Source organism: Sinocyclocheilus anshuiensis, unplaced genomic scaffold (assembly GCF_001515605.1).
Source record: "Sinocyclocheilus anshuiensis isolate Anshui unplaced genomic scaffold, SAMN03320099.WGS_v1.1 scaffold483, whole genome shotgun sequence".
Lineage (NCBI taxonomy): Eukaryota > Metazoa > Chordata > Actinopteri > Cypriniformes > Cyprinidae > Sinocyclocheilus > Sinocyclocheilus anshuiensis.
In genome coordinates this window covers 710,564-730,740 of record NW_015552580.1, presented here as the reverse complement: position 1 = coordinate 730,740, position 20,177 = coordinate 710,564, and the positions used below count along the sequence as shown (strand labels likewise).

The 20,177-nt window shown below is 37.4% G+C and overlaps 1 protein-coding gene across 1 annotated transcript in view; it reads left to right on the top strand.

Annotated features, from left to right (window-relative positions):
• The window catches only part of LOC107665257 (AF4/FMR2 family member 2-like), a 232,997-nt gene that overhangs the window by 141,116 nt on the left and 71,704 nt on the right, over window positions 1-20,177 (top strand). The window contains exons 8-9 of the mRNA XM_016456063.1: window positions 13,533-13,584; window positions 19,433-19,470. Coding sequence (XP_016311549.1) covers window positions 13,533-13,584; window positions 19,433-19,470 — 90 coding nt within the window. The remainder of the gene's footprint in view (window positions 1-13,532; window positions 13,585-19,432; window positions 19,471-20,177) is intronic.

The following is a 20,177-nucleotide window of genomic DNA, read 5'->3' as shown; positions in this document are numbered from 1 at the left end:
TTTTATGATTACAGCCACTAGAGGGGCCTATTGAATCCTATGGAGATTCTTAAATGAGCCAAACAAGTGAAATCTTTAAACCTACACCAACTATATATCTCAAGGCTTTCAGATATATATTAAAACATTTAAAAAGCTATATTTTGTACACATGCATGCAAATATAACAGATACATTTAAAAATATAAATATGATATAAACTCATTGGTCTCCACCCCATCACTCAAATTTGACTGTGTTAAGTAAAAAAAAAATTCAAAATGACAGTCATTTCCCAGCAGAAACATCATACATGCTATAATGTGTTTCAATGGGAGTGTGTGTGCCGTGTGTGTGTGCGTTTTTTGTGCATTGGGGAAATTCTGCAGTCTCAGCCCTTTGTTTGGGTATGCATCTTTTCTGGATTGTGTCAGATTTTATATAGTAAAACAAATGCTGTTTTTTCCGGACATTCCATTCATTCCTATGGTCGGGTCAAAATGACCCACGAGGGACACTTTTGTTACTTTTTTTATTGCACTTTATTTTATTACACATAGAATCCTCGAATCGACTCAGATTTTTTTTGTGTGTGCTCCATGCTCAAGTGTGACAAAATTACATTTAAAAAATCTGTTTTTATAGCACCCACTTAAACTGCTCGAATTCACTCTAATTTTTTTTTTCTGTATTCCCGGTTCAAGTGTGACAAAAGTCTCATAACATAACGATCAACGCTCGATTTTTAAAAAATCTGGGTTTTGGGTCAAAATGACCCGAGGGACGGATGAGGGTTTTAACAACACTTTATTAAATGTCTTCAATGTGGCATTGACTGAAAAGGACACCAATTTTACTGTAAACTACTTAACAGAGTGCTTAACATTTTCATCATACATTTTATGCATTTTTGTTGTGCAGTATCAGTTTTGCCTGTTGTTTTGTTCAGGCATCTTAAGTGGAACATGTATAATTGCATTATTCCTGTTCATAGAAAAACACTTCTGGTGTTCATGCTGGTAAATTGTACTGCTTAAAGGAACTTTGATTATCAAACAAAGAGCTTGGAGATTTATTGGATATTTAATAAATGTTATTTTTGTAAATATATAAAGTAGCCAACATATAATACAATGATTTTTGAAGATTAATTCTTAAAAACAAAATGAAATTACTTGAGAAGGAAAATGGCATCAGATATGAAGACTTGATTTCAAAGAATATATCTTTGTTATAACTTATCTATATAGGTTACTTTGCTTATTAGCATAAATCAAAACAAATATAATCCGTGTATTTAGGGGTTTAGTGAGGTTTATAATTAAAGCAAAACATTGTTTGCCAATTTAACAAGCCTTAATATAATTACATTTACAGTGAAACAGAATCTGCAGAATGTTTTCTTTTTTTCCATTCAATATTTATGACGTTATCCGATTTCTTGCGACTCTTCTGACTGTCCGACTCTTCCCCTTGTAATTCCACACTTTTCTCATCTTCTAACAAAGTATTTAGCATTTAGCAACATAACAGCCTGATGCAAAAGCTTGTGCTTTTTTTTTTCTTTTTTTTCAAAGATAAACAGCAAACTTTTTCTTTACATTTTTACTTTGTCGATTGCAGAACAGTGTAAATTTCCTATGAAAAGCAAAAACATATTGAACTTAAGTGGTGCCAAAATTCGTTAGAACCTCTTCAAAAGCATGTTTCTAAACAGATATGACAAAGTCAAACATGTGTGTGTGTGTGTGTGTGTGTGTCAGTTTGGAGAGGCAGCGATGGGGTGATACTGCAAACAATAGCTGGAGGAATGCTGCATTGTTTACTCGTAGAAGCCACTTAAAGGCTGCAGTTATCTGCTGATCTGGCCCCAGTCTCTGATACGTCATTTTCTCTTCATTCCCAAGACCCAGCGCAAGCCTTGAGCGCCACTTTTCTTGTTTACTGCATTACCTTTCACATATCCCACTGTCTTCTTACACTGCTCCATTATTCCTTTGCTCCTGCTCAGAATCACTCCGCCTGTATTCCTCTCAATAATGTGCTAGATATTTGAAAGGTCTTAAATTATTTAACCAGTCCAAATGTTTAGGGATGCAGCCTTCAGGGTAAGAACATTTCTGTCAATACTGGCTTTGTCCTTGAGAGCTGAGAGCATGAACTTAGGCTGAATGTTTGAATTGTAGTGAAGGCAGAAATGAATATCATGCTGACAGAAATGTTACATGATATTGAGCAGTCTTTGCATTGCTGAATGTCAAGGGGGGACAACGAAAGCGAGAACCATTCTGTTGCCTATGCACCATGGGTAAAGTGAGATGCTTTAATTCAACACGATCATGAATGAGACTTTTTCAATCAAAATGTATTTAATTGACAGGACTTAAAGGGATAGTTCACCTAAAAATTATTAACTGAATCATTTACTCATCCTTATGTCATTCCAAACCTGTATGAGTTCCTTTCTTCTGCTGAACACAAAATAAGTTATTTTGAAGAATGTGGGTAACCAAACAATTGCTGGTCCCTATTGATTTCCATAGTATTTCATAGTATTGAGGTCAATGGGGACCAGCAACTGTTTGGTTACCAACATTCTAAAGAACAAAATGAGAACCAGCAACCTTCTGACTTCCATAGAATGTTGGTAACCAAATAGTTGCTGGTCCCCATTGACTTCCGTAGTATTTCATTCTAAGGAGGTCAATGAGGACCAGTAGCTGTTTGGTTACTTACATTCTATGTAAGTAAATGGGGACCAGCAACTGTTGACTTCCATAGATTGTTGGTAACCAAACAGTTGCTGGTCCCCATTGATTTCCTTAGTATTTCATAGTATGGAGGTTAATGGGGACCAGTAACTGTTTGGTTACTCACATTCTATGGAAGTAAATGGGGACCAGAAACTGTTTACTTCCATAGATTGTTGGTAACCAAACAGTTGCTGGTCCCAATTGTCTTCAATAGTATTTCATAGTATAGTATTCTATAGTATTCTATACTGTTTTGTGCGGATCACTCCGCTGTGGTGACCCCTGATAAAAAGGTAACCAGCCGAAGGAAGAGAGAGAGAGAGTATTCTATACTGTTTGGTTAACAACATTCTTCAAAATATCTTCTTTTGTGTTCAGCAGAAGAAAGAAACGCATACATGTTTGGAACAACTTGAGGGGTGAGTGAATGATGGCACGTTTTATTTTTGGGTGAACTATCTCTTTAAATTACATCCACTTATGGATCCTCAAGTGGGCTTTATAATGTTGGTTAATTGATTCTAGATGTTGACATTATGTAACACTTTTCGGTAAGTGTTGTTAACTCTACAAGTCCCATAACCTCAGGCAGTAATGTTCCTCACTCTACCTCACCGATACTTCAAGACTAACATGGAGGATTCAGATATGCCATCTTATAAACCTTTAGCACTTGAATCTCTCCCACTTGGGCCACAATCATCCAATAGGCGGATAGTACAGGGGCTTTAATTTGAAGTTTACCGTGGTGAGGAGTCGTAAAACGGCACTTTTCCTCGACGGATCGGCCATTTTGTAACCTCCTTGCGAGTGCCGGTGATCAGTGGTGTAATTTACTTGGAGCCTGATATTAGTCACACTCAACTGGTGCTTTTCCCACAGTCTGTGAGAGCACACCAGAGAATATGGGCTAGTGTCAAACACAGACGGGGCCGCAAGCCAAGGATAGCCTCTACTTGTAGATTAGATATTCTCTGGGATGTTGCTCTGCTCACACGTTCTGCTTGAGGATATTATTATGGTGTTATGTACCACTGTGGAATATTGGATTTATGAGTATCTATGTGTTTTATTTTGACCAGCACATTCCCTTAAGGCAACACACCACAGGCAAAGCCAATGTTTTTTTTTCATGCACTGGTCAATTTTGAGATTTTAGGCTATTTCGCTTTTATAACTTGACTTCTTTCAGACTAGTGGAAAGAAAACATGCAAAACTCAAGTGTTTATTTTTTTACACTTTATCTATTTGCTCTGTAGATTTAAATTACAATACATGTCTTTAAAGGAAGTTTCCTCAAATAGATTTTTTCCCCATGAATTGAGCCAGAAATATCCTGCACTTACATACACTGAAACACTGATATATAGATATAAAATTCATCTGATATACTACACACACATACATACACACACACACACAATATTTTGAAGAATGTTGGTAACCAAACTGTTGATGGTAACCATTGACTTCCATAGTGTTTTTTTCCACACTAAGTCAATGGCTACCAGCAACTGTTTTCCACATTCCACACGAGTTACCAACATTCTTCAAAATATCTTCTTTTGTGCTCAACAGAAACGCATACCCATTTGGAACAAGTGAAGGGTGAGTAAATGATGACAGAATTTTCATTGTTGGGTGAACTATCTCTTTAAAGGGCTCATGAACTATGAAATTAAAATGCCATTGATAAGAAGTCGTTGCACTATATAAAAGCATCCTGTAAGATTCAGAACTCAAAACTTTCTCATTAGTCTAAAAACAGCTTATATTGAAGCCAGTCTGCCAAAACGACAGCTTGTGGAATGTGCCACTTTATGATGTAATAGTGTGGCTAAATCCCGCCTCCACAGAAGAAGATCAACGCCTGCTTCTACATCACTGCCTGTTTAGCCCCGCCCACCAGGATTTTTAGAAAGATTGAAACTAAAAGACGATGTTGTGCCGACTATATTGAATCTGACAGTAATGTCGCACCACACAAGTGTGAGTAACTGTTTTTATTATGTGGTCACTATTGCTTTGCTTGTTATTGCAGATTGTTTGATATACTGAGTACTTATGCATTTTTAACCTAAATCACAGCAGCGTCTGTATACTGTCAAACATACACAACTGTTTGCCAATCATAGCAGTGGGCGTTTACTTCTGAGTCTACAATCCACCACGCCTATTCAAACAGAGCATTGTGATGAGGGGGGTCAAAACAGGACAGAAAATAGCATATTACTTCTAAATTATGATGTTTTAATGATGTTGATGTAAAATTTTGATAACATTATAAGTAGACCTCAGAGAACAGTACAAAATAATAAAAAGGCAGTTCATGGCCCTTTTAATGCCATTTCAGAGCCAGAGACTGTGCAGTGAGATATTTTATATCTGTATTTAGAGAGAGTTTTCATTCAGCTGATTGTCATACAGTACACAAAAGCCTGTCTGATTACTCCTTCATTAAACAGGCAAATTATACAGCATTCATCTCACATGAAGTCAACTCAGGGAGTCATCAAATTGTAATTGATTAGGCTTAATTAGTCATCAGAAGGAAGGGCAGAGGAGAGCGGTAAGTGCTCTCTTCGTGATGGAAATGGGTGCAGATGCTCTTCAATGATGCTAAGATGCTCTGAACTGCTGCAGCCTCAAAGTCAGAGGTTCATCAGACAGCCTTCGCCAACATCCAGACCTGCATTAAGAGTTCAAACAGCATTGTGACAAACATTCTCAAACAAAGAAGAGGATGGACTAATTTTAAACCATTTCATAGGAGAGAAAATCACAAGGAAGTTCTCAATAATACACTACGGTTCAAATGTTTGTGGTCAGTAACTACTTTTATTGAGCAAATGTGCATTAAACTGACCAACACTGGCAATAAAGGCAATAATCAATCATTTCTAATAAACACTGTTCTTTTAAACTTTCTATTTATCCAAAAATCCTGATACAAAACTTTATCACGGTTTCCATAAAAATATGAGGCAGCACAACAGTTTTCAACATTGATGATAAGAAATGTTTTCTGTACAGCAAATCAGCATATTAGAATGATATCTGAAGGATCATGCGATACTTAAAACTGGAGTAATGATGCTGAAAATTCAGCTTTGATAACAGGAATAAATTACATTTTAGAATATATTAAAATAGTTATTTTAAATTGTAATAATATTTCACATTATTGCTGTTTTACTGTATTTTTGATCAAATAAATCCAGCCTTGGTGAGTATAAGAGGCTTCTTTCAAAAACATTAACAAAACCTAAATCTACAACATCTCATTTGTCGATATTGATTTTTGATTTTCAGATTTATGTCTGTTTATTTCACAAACATCTGAGATATAGTCGAAATGTAAATAAACCATAAATAAGAAGCCCTTCAGAGCTAATTGAGAATTCATAATTAAAACAGTCAATCTAAGTGAACTGTGGAAGAACTATTTTTGAGCAATGCAGTGTTCCTCTGGGATGGCCACACAGTGTTACTTAAGAAAAGATATCTATTATTATTGATGATGTGACATAGTTAATAGGTTTGAACAAAGCATTGTAAGCATCCCCTCCGTATAAAGTACTCCTGATGTCTTCATGTCCAAGCATACATTTGAATTCACGGCATGCAAGGAGTTTATTTTATCCCTTTTAGACAGCACTTCTGAAAGAGTGACATTCCCTCAGCGGTGTAGATAAACACAGACAACAGAATCCCTGCTCTTGAGGAGAAAAGAGAGGGAACCCAGACGTGAGGTGGGGGGGAGGTGCTTTTTCATCACAAACATTAACATAGACTCTTGATGTGACACTCCGGTCAGCTCTGATCTGAGTAGGAAGTGGCTCCGGGCCAAGGTAAATAACCCGCTGGACAGAGTGAGACAGAACAGGGGAGGTTGTGTGAGGATGAATGGGACAGGCTGGAGGTGGAAGCAGCCCTCCAGAGCACTCGTCCATCAGGGGCTCCTTAATCAAAGTTTTCCTAGGGTGGACAATGGGAGGAGAGAGGGGTGTTGCCTTTGCACTTCCCACTGCTATGTGTGCTTTTCCACCCCCAACTGTTATTTATTTATTTATTTATTTCCAGTTTAATCTCAGCAGCCAAGATGGCAGTAATACCTGTAATTAATTCTGAGTCATCTGTTTAGTAATTATTATTTTTATTATTTTCATACGGGTGCAGGTTTAGAAAAAGTTTAATATGGAATTTATTTATTTATTTATTTATGCCCATACTACCTGACAGATATCATTAAAATAGGTGCCTTGAGAAATCAAAAGAAAGTTGTGTAAATGGCAAAAATAGTCGGGGGCGTGGCCTGTACTTTTTAAGCCAATCAGACTCATTCTCTGTCAGATGGTTTATTGACGTTGGGTTGACATTTTGTTTGGAGGATTACAGGGTTGGACGATGAGGATTGGTATAATGGTAATGGTATTACCATAGTACTTTTTGTAAGTGAAGCCTGACGTGGATGTATGTGGCAGTTGGGTAGCAGTAGCAGAGTTTGGGACCTACTCTCTTGAGTTGCTTTTGAGATATGTGTGTTGTTGACAGAACTGGAGCGCTGCTGAGTCTCAGGGCAGTGCTGGCATGCTCTCGTGTTCCCAGAAAAAAACACAATGTGTTTATTTACTGCCGAGCAAGTGCAAATGCATTTTCATGTACTTGCCTGTGATTGAAACGGTGACTCGGTGTGGATTTTTTTTTTTTTTATAAGGCCTGGATTCATTATCAAAGGGGCTACAGTAAACAGCTTAACCAGGAGCAGGTTCCTCAGGGACCCTCAGGAAGTGATGGAAACGTTTTCTATCAGGCCTCGTAAGGAAAAGCATGTTTGCTGGAGCATGTGTGAATGTCAAGAAGAAATCCCCCTTTTTGTGCTTCACCCTCAGTGAATTAACAGTTTCTCACTTTAAACAAGGTGCCGCGCTGTAAAGCTAACAGATAGGGGTCATTGTTCGTGTAAGGGGAGAGATTTTGTTTATTGTTCTATTAAGAGCTATACTACCCTCAAACTCAATATAAAATCCTGTCATAAACTTACATTTATTGCCCTCTGTTAGCAATATTCATACATATATGCTCTTAGCTCTGCTAGATCAGAACCCCACTCCCTGTTCACCTCGAAATATTAATTCAAGCGCACCAATGTTGACACGGAGTATGAGGGTGACAGTCGCCCACCCTGTCGTTACCCGCACACACGATTCCTCTCGAGAGTGCTTCCCCTCCTCCCCCACATCGGGTTGCCTGCCAGCTAGCCGGAGAAAAGGCTTCTATTGTGGAGCTGTCAAAGCGCTAAGCTAAGTGGGCTAAGGGAAAGCTCTACTTAACAAAGGAGCCTGTCACCATCAAACGACAACAAGACAAGAGAACCCAGAGGGACACTCTTAAATGGCAATTTGGCACCTACGGTGGTCGCTGTAAAAAAATAACAAGAGACACGTCTAATAATAGTAGTTATGGGGAGGGTGGAGGGTGTGGAGAATCGGGGGGAGTGCGGGGTTATTATAGAGGTGTGTGACTCAGTGAAATGGCAAAGTCTGGACCAGGAGAACTGGATCAGTACACTGAATTTAAGTGACAAGCTGTACTGATGAATGATGTCACGGTGTCAAGAGGAAGGTCAGGGCATGGATTTGTTATAACCCCACCAGTTAAAGGTGTAGGTACTCTTCTGTCTGAAACTGTTTTGGATGGATTTTAAGGAAGAACTTGTTGCTGGATTTGCAAAGGTTTCCTGGCAAGGAAACTTCGAAAGATCTTCTAGAGTTTTCTTTGTGTCACTAGAATGTAAACTAGATATTCTTGAGTGCACCTGTATATTTTAGTTATATCACATGCATTGGCTGAAGATGTTACACATGATTTGATATCCTCCTACTGAGTGAAATCATAGTCTGAAGCATAAATATCAGCATCTGTGCCAATCATACACTACAAGATTTGCTATGAATTTGGTCAACTGGTCAGACTGACAAAAAAACTGCAGACAGGTTCTGACTTTCAGCAACTAGTTTTGACTCATCCCGACAAATTGTGGAACAAATCTGGGCAAAACTAGTGTATGCCAATGTTTACAAAACAAGGAATAATTTTGACCAATCCTGACCTACTGCAAGACAACTGAAAGGCTTTGTCTTTGCTGTGACACCAAATAGATAATCTAATAGTTTGAGGCAGTCCAAAAATCAGAACAAATTCATGTTCGAGCTTAACTGGCTGTGCAAAGTTGTTTAGCATGCATCATAGAGACAGACTTACATGAGTGAACACAAAAGACGTCTGAAGAGTGAAAGTTGGTCTGGTGGATTGATCAATCTATATTTCACCCATATTGGTCCAACCCATATTGGAATGAAGCAGAATTGTGATGTGTGGACAGTTGAACAGCTCACAACCAGTATGGCCAATTACTGTCCATTTCAGAAGCATCCTGATCCATCAATATATGCGGTGTCCAGACCTGCTCCTAGAGACCCAGTGTCCTGCAGAATTTGGCTCCTAACAGATTTGCCTGGAAGATTTTAGTAATCCTGAAGACCTTGATTAGCAGGTTCGGGTGTGTTTAATTTGAATTGGAGCTAAACTCTGCAGGACAGTGGCCCTCCAGGGTTTGGACTAACCATCCCTGATCAACATAGTGAAAACTTGGTCATTCCATGTCCTTTCAGCAAGATGATAACCCCAAACATCTCAATCTTCTCTATATTTGGATGGCAATGGATGTGAAAGACTTTATAAGTCTTCAGGTCTCAATATCTGAAGTTATAAGCAACCAGACAGAAACAAAGTTACCCACAAGATCCCTAATTCTCTTGGAGTTATTGCAGAAGAGTCAGGCAAAAATGCTGAAAAAAAAAGCAAACATGTTTGTGACTGTTGTATTTGGCCAAGGGCAGTTTTCTCAGAAATATTTTATTCTACTGGACTTAATAATTGAAGAACAGTCAGGAACTCACCTCACCTTCAAACAAGTCCAAATGAGGTACGTAGACCAAAAAAATAATAATAATTTGCTGGACTTAAAACCCAATGCATCCTTGAAATTTCTTGAGTGATGCCTGAAATAACTGTAAAGGTACAAGAGGTTTTTTATTCTCAGGGAGATCTTTACTGCCACTGTCACCTTGTTGTTGTTCACTGGTATCTAGACCTTGAAGGCGGGGTATGTATTTTTTCAAAAACGCTTTAGAAAACTGAGTCGGGCCGAGTACCAAAACAAACTTGTAGCCAATCAGCAGTAAGGGGCGTGTCTACTCATGATGGGGAGGAGAGAACGTTCAGTGCACAGGACGGACATTAGCCGAGCTGAGCGACGCTAGAAAGATAGAGATGGCAGATAAAAAACAAAAGAAGAAAACGTCTGCGGAACAAAAGAAGGCTTACGATAAGGCAAGAAGTAGGGCCCGTGTAAATATCGGTTCAGCTTTCCAGCGCTGGAGAGAACTCAAGGTGCGGGAAGGCCTGCTATCGGACGCCGAGGTTGCTTTGCTTCACACGGAGCTAAACCATTCACGTTAAAACACAAAACACATTTAACCTGTGTTACCATAGTAACACACATTGCTTTCACTTATTGATGACATCATACCCTCGGCCAGCTGGCACAGCAGATTCCACCATAATCGTTGCCTGGGTTGTGTACGTATATGCGGGGTGGAGCTATTAAAATAGGGGCGAGACCCTTTTGGGGTAAGGGCGTGTTTGTTTTGGTGATTTGAAATATCAACATTGGCGACCAGAAATCACTTACCCCACCTTTAAGTTTTTGAAATTATTGTTAAATGTGCTTTACACAAAGTTGGAATTGAACTGAAAATCGCTACAAGGCTTTTGTGATCATAACTGGCATTTCTGTCAATGTACGGGAATCTCCCTGGAATCTGGTAGCTGGCAGGCAGCTATGGAGACAAGTAGCAGGTGCCTCACAATTTGCAGGATCCCTCTGCGCAACACGCCAAATTTTAGTAATGACCAGCGAGTGTTCCACTCTCACAATTAGGAGCATAGCTGGCATACAGCCCAGAGCCGACCTATGAGACCCCAGAGTTCAGAGCCCAGCAGTGATGTGTCACAAGTCTGCTACTGCAAACTACATGACCCTCTCTCTACAGAGTGTCTGCTCTGCCCTCCAAAACATCTGTCCGCTCTGCCTGAATATTATTGAAGCCGAGAACGGTGACAAAGACAGACCAATCTGACCGTGGTCTGAAATTACACCTTCAGAGTTTTAATCGCCTGCATCCAGTCCTTTTTTTTTGGATTTAGTTGTCTTCTTTTAAATGGGGCACTGTCTTTTAGATAACCATTTATCATTTGTCAGTTTAACACATTGTTTTTAATCTCACTGTGAGTCTGATATGTTGCTTAATTGTGTTTTGAGTTGGTTTTAAATTCTATCCTAAACTCAGAGTATATGAACTTTTTTGATGACTTTTAGCTCCAATGGTTTCTTAGTAACAAACTGTGGAAATGTGAATATGTGAACAGATTGTTTATTTTATGTTTATGTGGGGGGGAAACAACAGAAAAATGGAGAATTAAGTACTTGGCTGAAATGTACACCAGAATTCTGGAACAAATTTGGTTCATAGCATTTTGGGTCCTTCAAACCCATTGAAGCTGTACGGTAATGAGTGGTGACACTGAGAAAAAGCACACCAGCTTTTTTTTTTTTCCTTTTTCTCTTTTCATGTGCTAACAGTTATAAAGTTTAGACGTTGTCTCTGGATACTTGTTTTTCTTAGGCTTGGTTTCACTTTAACAACCAACTGTTCATTTAGACTAATTCCCAAGCTTTCTGCTGTGTTTTAAGCAATTAAAGGTATTTGAGTGAGATCACTTTGTTGTGAATATTATAACTAGAGCCACCTACTTTTGTGCTTTTATACAGTATGTACTGAGGCAGCAAAATCAATGCAGGCAAAGCCAAAAGAATCAATGACCTGATCATGAAGGCTGTTTCAAGCGCTTCAACATCCTGAACAACACCTTCCATCTACTCCATGGGGCTGTTATTGTACAGTGAAGCATGTTTAGCAACAGGCATCGTCCATCATGTGCAGTGGAAGAGTTTTGGAGGGGTTTTTTTCATGCTGCTGTCAAAGCTATTTGAGGCTTTAGCCATTCTATCTGTTTATCTTGTGCCCTAAGTCCTTTTCCACCAATAAATTACCTTCCATATTTATGAATAAACCCTGGACCTGTGGATGGGAAAAGTAATGGCATGGCAATAGAATAGTTTATTGCATAACGGGTTATCTTTTAAACTACCTCCTACATCTGTACAGATTTACTGTACATTAGGATGGTGCCATCAACACACAATGTCTGAGAACAACATGTTAGAGCACGGACATCCCATGTGAGTCAGCTTATCTGATTATCGTTTTGCCTAGACTTATACAGTAGTGATGAAAGATAACTTGACAGATCAAAACATCATTGAAGCTTAATGGAAATTTTGTGTGTGCGCGTGTATATATATATATATATATATATATATATATATATATACACGCATAATATTAGCATGCATATTACTAGCATATTGGCTGTTTATTACTACTTATAAAGCACATATTAATGCCTTATTCCGCATGACCATATTTTAGATCCTTTAATTCTACCCAATACCTAAACGTAACAATTTTTATACTAACTATTAATAAGCAGCAAATTAGGAGTTTTGAGGCAAAAATTGTAGTTAATAGTTTGTTAATAGTGAGAATTGGTCCCCAAACTAAAGTGTGACCGAAATTTTATTTTTGGGTGAAGTATCCCTTTATTCACAATTGCCCAAATCATTATTGAAGATTATTGGAAAGTTTGTGAAGTGTGAATTAAGTTTCCTTCTTTCCACAATCAATCAGGCTCGTTCATGGGAAGAACTCTTATTCCCTTTATTTGTCATGCTTTTCTTTATGTTTTTGTTCATGTTTATTCTTTGCTGTACTAAGCGTTTCACTGTGCTTTATATCTACAAACTAGATAATGTTCTTGATAATGTACATGAACTCTACCTGCAAATCATCTGTTAGCAGAAACTGTGCTGTTGAAAGCAGTGCACTTTCAGCACCTGGTTTCCTACGTAGGTCTTTCTCAGCATCTGTTAGATATTACCAGGGTAATGACTGGTAGTTGTGTTCAAAGTCCTTCTCAATCTACAGTCCTGCACGACAGCTTAGGTCATAGAAAACTAAAGCATAAACACATTTTGTTCTTAAAGGGCTTTTATTGTTTGAGTTTTAGGGGAACATTCGTCTGTTTGTCTTTATTTCATGGCTGTGGAGTGTTCTGCTGGAAATCAGGCCTTGAAAGAGTGTTGATACAGACATGTGGGTCAGCAGCCTCTCTGGATAATGTCACTGCTTCTATCTATCTATCTATCTATCTATCTATCTATCTGTCTGTCAGGGTCTAAAGTCTTATAAATAATTTTAAAGATATATATCACAAAATTATATTGTGATTTATACTGTACATACATATAGACATGAAGTTTGCTTAAAGGCGTATGTCCAACACAAACACACGTGTGTGTGTGTGTGTGTGTGTGTGTGTGTGTGTGTCAATTAACACTCTGACTACATTCATATCACACGTCTAGAAAGCAGAACCTTGACACCTCCGCACTGCTGCTTGCAGGTTAGTACCCGGAACTGCTTCTATCTATCTATCTATCTATCTATCTATCTATCTGTCTGTCTGTCTGTCTGTCTGTATGTATGTATATATATATATATACAGTACTTGATTGATGTGTCATTAAAGCTTGGTTGTGTTTATTTTTGCAGAATGCTTGAGGATGACCTGAAAATCAGCAGTGATGAAGAGGACAATGAACAGGTAAATTATGCAGCCAGACAGATCAAGCTTTGGACAGTCTGAACTATCTAAAATATAGCTGAATTTCAGGACAAAATATTGTTTGAGCTTGATTCACAGTCTCACCCTGAGCAAACGCTGGATTATCAATATAATGAGCTTCGAGAGAGAGAGAGAGAGAGAGAGAGAGAGAGAGAGAGAGAGAGAGAGCTAAAGCTGAGTTGTAGCGGCATATATATTTTTGCCTCTTTCTCAAAGTGGCCACATAAACCCCCGTCTTAATTTCTCCCTATTTATTGCCATTAAAGGCCTAAATACATAAAATAAAAATTTTAATAAAATAAAATACCTTACATAAAAGGAGACGAGAACATTATCCTTGAAATGTCACCCCCTACATGTATTACTTAATTAATTGGCAACACTTTCAGCTTGAGGAGCACTTTTGCCCTGCAACAGACCAGAGGTTTTAGGCCATTTTACCATATTAACTACACAAATTAAAAGGCATATTTCAGATTAAATAACAAATTAAGCTCAACAGGTTCGTGGGCATATGCATATGGGGCAAATATACAGCAGTTGTCTATAGACTTTTTTCTACAAAATGAGACACAAGTCAGCATTATTTTCTGTGGTAACTGAGCGTGTCAAAGGCAATGTATTAAGTTGAATTGAACCCACAATATTCTCTTAATATGGAGATTTCCTGTTGCCTTGTTCATTTTGAAAAGAATAAAGAAAATTACTGGATTTTTTGAAAAATGACAAAAAAATATGTTTTTTTTTTCATTAAAAAATGTCAAAGATCATCTATTAGAAGTTGATTAAAGTCACAGCATTTGAACAACTGAATAATAGTACATGCTCATACTATGTCCTTGAATACTTGAATATAATACAGCAAAGACTGTTAATTATGTCTCAGTTTACTTTTTAGTTATCTAATGTATTTTCTCAACCTTCAAATTTAAAAGGATAGTAGTAAATGGATGTACAAAAAGACATAATTTGTTATGGATTACTAGATAATGGGGTTTGAGCTGTTTGGGTCCAACAAGCAAAGCAACTTGTCATTAAATGTGTAAAATCCTGGATAAAAAAAAAAGAAAAGGATTATCTCACAAATGAACCAAGCCCTGCAGGGATGATTCTAAACCCATAATACAAAATAAATACCACAGCACAAAATACTACTTCCACATATGTTATACATATAACAACAATTTTAATGAAAATAAAATAACATTTGACCATAAAACTGGCCTGTTTTTCACCTAAATTGAAATAAAAATGCTAATAAAGGTCTGCGAGTAGCTCATCAAATAAACTACTTAAAGGGTTAGTTCACCCAAAAAGGAACATTTTGTCATCATTTACTCACCATAATGTAATAAAAAATAAAAAATAAAAAAAAAACAACTATGTAATTCAATGGAACCCAAAATCGTTTTGGTTACCAATGAGTAAATGATGACAGAATTAGGGCTGGGCGATATGACGATATTATCGTATATCGACGATGTCTCGTAAGTATCGCGATGTCGATGTCAACAGTCAGGTAACAGACGATTATCGACATTATCGGGAAAAAAATGACAAATGATAAACCTAGTAAGTTGCAAAAAATATTTTACATAGCCCCATAGTCACTATACGGGTTTTTTTGCATGCAAGAATGAAATAATTTAGTAGGAGGCTTGGGAATCGAAAAGCTATTCCAATTTCGGAAATCAGATCAGATGCGGAAGGTCAGGAATCAAATTAGCCTACTTTTTATAAAATTACATTTCAATTCTGCATCTCGATTTCTGTATGCGCATTTATTGTGATTTCAAAAGATTCAACTGCAAGAAGACGAAATAGAACTCACTTCTGCACACACAAACACACACAAAGCGCCCACACAAAAGCCGCCTCTTATATACGCAAACACTGGACTGAGCTCTCTTTCTCGCGTTCTTACACATTCGAATGGACAAATACACACAGAATTATTAAAAAATATCCCATAAATACAATCGGTTCTGTCTTAAGTGAACGTAAAGAGTTGAGAAAGAAAACAAGGGTGTATTGGGTCCGTGCATTGACAGTGAATATTTATTTAAACAGACTGTATAATGATGAAAAACCACAAACATGACAGGTATAATTAAAATACGCAAATTCCTTCAGCGCACATTTCAGTGCAATATTTTTACAGATTTTGTAAACCGTGTATACAATATAATTATGTTTAATTAAGCTGAGATATAGGACTATAAATTCGTAATTAATTTGCAACAAAACTATACATTTTGTTGCAAACGGCTGAAGACATTAGTAGGCTTCTCAGCTCGCCCCTCAACATGCACGCGTTCGGAGTTTCGGCAGCCCAACACTGAATATTATATTGTGAGCGTTGTATTTTGATTAATAAAATAAAAATTACAATATAAAAATTTAATTTTAATTACCCTGCTTCTAAATAAATAAAGCAGTTATTTTTATTTCGTTAAAAACGGACTGAAATAGACCTCCAAACTAGTAGGCTACCAGAAAGGAACGTTCAACGTTTTTGCTCAGAATTCATTTTTAATCCCTGCATGATTTTAGTCATACATGATCAATATCAAATACGTTATAGCTTGACTACAAGTTTAAAAAACAACGCTGCAATTGTTATAATTAAGGAAATTAAACTTACCATGATGAAATGGGTCTACACAGGCGATAATGCCAAAAAGAAAGAGAAACATCGCATATTTTATTCAAGACATTATTATATGACATCAACATGCATTTATCATTCTTACAATCACCGCCAGAATGTCCAACTTCACCACGATGAACTTCAAATCGGGTTCTATTATTTTTCCTCAACAGTTCTCCTCACAAAACGAAATTCATTTCAAACACAAATTTGATAAGAACAGAGTGGAAATTATTAGTAATACCAACATGACAGCAAAGCTAATGTTTTCTGTTAGTTTAAGCACAAACTAAGAAAAGTAAAACCAAACTTTATGGCAATAATTAAGACCAAATTGAACATGGTGTGTGTTTATGGTGCGTGTCGGCAATGTTGTCTCGGCAGGGGCGGGGCGTGGTGGAGGTGGGACTTAGGTAGACGATATTATCGGATATCGCGATATTTTTAAAGGCGATTATCGATACGATATTTTTGACATATCGCCCAGCCCTTGACAGAATATTAATTTTCAGGTGGACATTTACATGGTTTTATGTTGAGATTTGTAACAGATTTCTGCATAACTTACAGCTGAACAGTTGACGAATTTTCATTGCTTTAGATCGTTCAGACTACACTGCTGTTTTTGTTTTGCCATAAAAAGGTTTTTATCCTGGTTTCTGTTGTGAATTGAATATTTAAGGTCTGACATAGCACACGTTGATCATGTTTGAAATGGCTTTGGCCCTGTGTTGATTTCAACAGGCGCTGTGCTAAACCATTCCGTCACACTGGCTTTTTGGAAAAGCTAATGTGATCCGAATCACAATAGTGATGCCCACTCTCACACGCCCCCCTAATAAAACCCTCCTCCTCCTCCTGTTTCTCACATACATAGCCTTAAAGCAAGTGCCCAAATACTCCTTACACTCATGATGGAGGCGACCTGACATTCATAAGAGTTCACTAGGACGTGTTCTTGTGTGTATGCGAGCATTTGTATGTCCCTGGCCACGTGTGGGTTTACCTACGCACGCCACCGCCAGCAGCAACGGCCCCCAACCATGTTGCCTAGCAACATCCATCTGCGAGCAGCCTGGAATGAGCCCAAATTCCCCACTGAGAGGGAAACAGCAATAAGAGGGCCTGTGACAGATGATCTGAGTTGTTTCATCTAATACACTGTGAAGATCACTGGCTCCCTCCCTGAATGATAAATGGACTGTACACAGATCAATGGCTGCAGTATTAAACCCAAAACCTGCATCTCTGCTTCTGCAGCTGCCCAGGTAGCGGTAACCCGGCACTGTGTTCATCTGTAGTGCTGGATATCTCAATATATCCCTATTTAACTTGAGAGATTTGATTCTGAAAGTAGCGCTTATGGGCCAGTAAAGCACTCTATGATGCATTTACTACAGCCAAAGGAGTCACTGTGACAAACATACAGCTCAGACCTAATAAACAGTGTGCTGTCATAGAGGAACGTGCAGATTAGCTCAGGAAAGGAATCTCATTGAGTGAAGAGATTGTTTTTATATTAGGCTAGGGCACTTAGTGATAGTCAGTAGAGGATTTCTTTGACAGGCCTTACGTAATATAATTTTTCCAAGTCAAATGAAATTGTAATTTATAGTCAATGCTTAAATTTTGTTTACTGTTTGTACTGTTTTACCAGTAATCTGCTGAACGTTAATTCAACAACATATTTCATGCTCAACAAGTTTAAATGACAGAATTTACTAACAAATACTATGATTGGGTATTTTTTTTTTTTTGCTTTGTTTTGTTTTGCTTCAAATACACTAGGTAAATATCTTAATACATAAATGTTTATTTAAAGTACCAGTCCTTATGGTCCGATATCATCACTGTACTAAGGTATTTATTAATTGCTTGATACAAAGTGATGCATCTCACAAAGCCTGTCAAATGCCTAGGTCATTTAACTATGTAAGTAAATAAATAAATAACTTGCATTTTGCATAAATACATTGAAGCCTGTTTTGTTTTGTTTTGTTTTGTTTTGTCTTGTCTTGTCTTGTTTGGTTTTGTTTGGATTTGTCTTGTTTTGTTTTGTTTTGTTTTGTTTTGTTTTGTTTTGTTTTGTTTTGTTTGGTTTGGTTTGGTTTTGTTTTGTTTTGTTTTGTTTTGTTTGGATTTGTCGTCTTGTCTTGTCTTGTCTTGTTTTGTTTGGATTTGTCTTGTCTTGTCTTGTCTTGTCTTGTTTTGTTTTGTTTTGTTTTGTTTTGTTTTGTTTTGTTTTGTTTTGTTTTGTTTTGTCATCGCTCTGTCTTTTTTTTATAGTAGTTTGTAAATTGGGCTACACTGAAGCTGTAAAGCGACAATAAACCTGGTTTTTAGACTGGCTGTTGGTTGTTTGGCTGTGAGCAGGTTTAGACATGCAGCCTTTTTTGCATTTTATCATTGAATTTAAGGAAAGATCTGCAGAAATGTGAGTTGAGAGTAAAAATGGTAGCTAAAAACATTAGCCAGATGTTGAACACCTAAGGGCAAGAGTGCCATGCACTGCTTTGCTTTGCTTTGCTTTGCTTTGCTTTGCTTTGCTTTGTTTGGTTTTGTTGTTTTGATTTGTTCTGTTTTTAAAAAGCTTTGCTTTTTACAATGATTGGAATTACATGGAAATTACCAATTTGTATAGTGAAAAAAATTAAAACAGAAACATTTTTACATCCATTAAAATCCTAATTGGTACTAAACAGCCTTTTTCATGTTTATCTTCATTTTTTTATGAGATCGATCTATATGTGCTCTATATATATACTATATGGGTTGCCAGGGGTAATACTAGTTAATTGACTGTATTTGTTTTACTACTGCTTAGAAAGCCCTAGGAAACACTATAGAATCTTATGAGCAACATGAATTACCGAACACTGCTGTGAACTCAAGAAATCACAGGAATTTACAAATGCTCTGCCTGAATAGAATCTCCATCCTAGAAAATCAATATAAATTTCCTCAAGCAACACTGATCTACTGTTTCTGGTCATGCTTAACTGTTCTCTCTAAGTACTTTCAAATAGACATAGAGCAAGTGAGTCCATAAGGGGAAACCAGCAAACACTCAGACATTGTGATCTGCCTATTTTGCTGTGTTTGGATGTTTTCTGCTCTCTCTTTCTTTCTCTGCACGCTATCAACCTTTAATCTGATTGGCTGTTGTCTTATTCACAGGCCGCTGAGAAGCCCAAGCCCAGGAGCGCTCCTCTCAAGTAAGTGACTAATCAAGTCCAATTCATTTCTTATTGTGTGCTGCTGCTGGTGTGGCTGCTGGGTAAACAGCAGGTTATTTGTAGAGACGGAGCACAGGAAGTAATCGCTTGCATAAAGTGCTGCGAATGCTGATGTGAATGACATAACACCTTAGTTGTAGTGGGTGTGGGGTTGAGAGCCAAAGGCTCTAGGCTCCGAGTGAGGGGCAGGGGTTCGTCCCAGCTGCAGTTAGTGAGGTGAGAGGAGCGGGGGATTGTGGGTGCTGGTTTAGCCTGGTTACAGTAATAGTGGTTAAATGCACTGAGTGGATTTGTTCAGGAAGTTTCAAATGTGACTATTCTAGTGGAAGCAGAAGCAGCCAGTATTTATTGCTTTTATGCTTTTATATCTATTGTTATTAAACAGTGGTACCAAAGATGTAAAAAATTTTCAATAAATGGGTAAATTTATTATTCATTAGTATTAATTATATTTTTTTATATGTTCTGGGGGGAAAAAATGTGAGTGGTGTTTGCTATGATTTACAGAGCGTTGCTATGTTGTTGCTAAGGTTCTTTGAGTGTTTTTTTTTTAAATCAAGTAATATCATTTTTGATTAAAAATACAATTTTGTGTATAATGTATTAAACATTAAGTTAATTATTAATTAATCTTTTTTTAATGTAAGGTTTTTATTCAGTGGATTTTGTATGTCCATATATATATA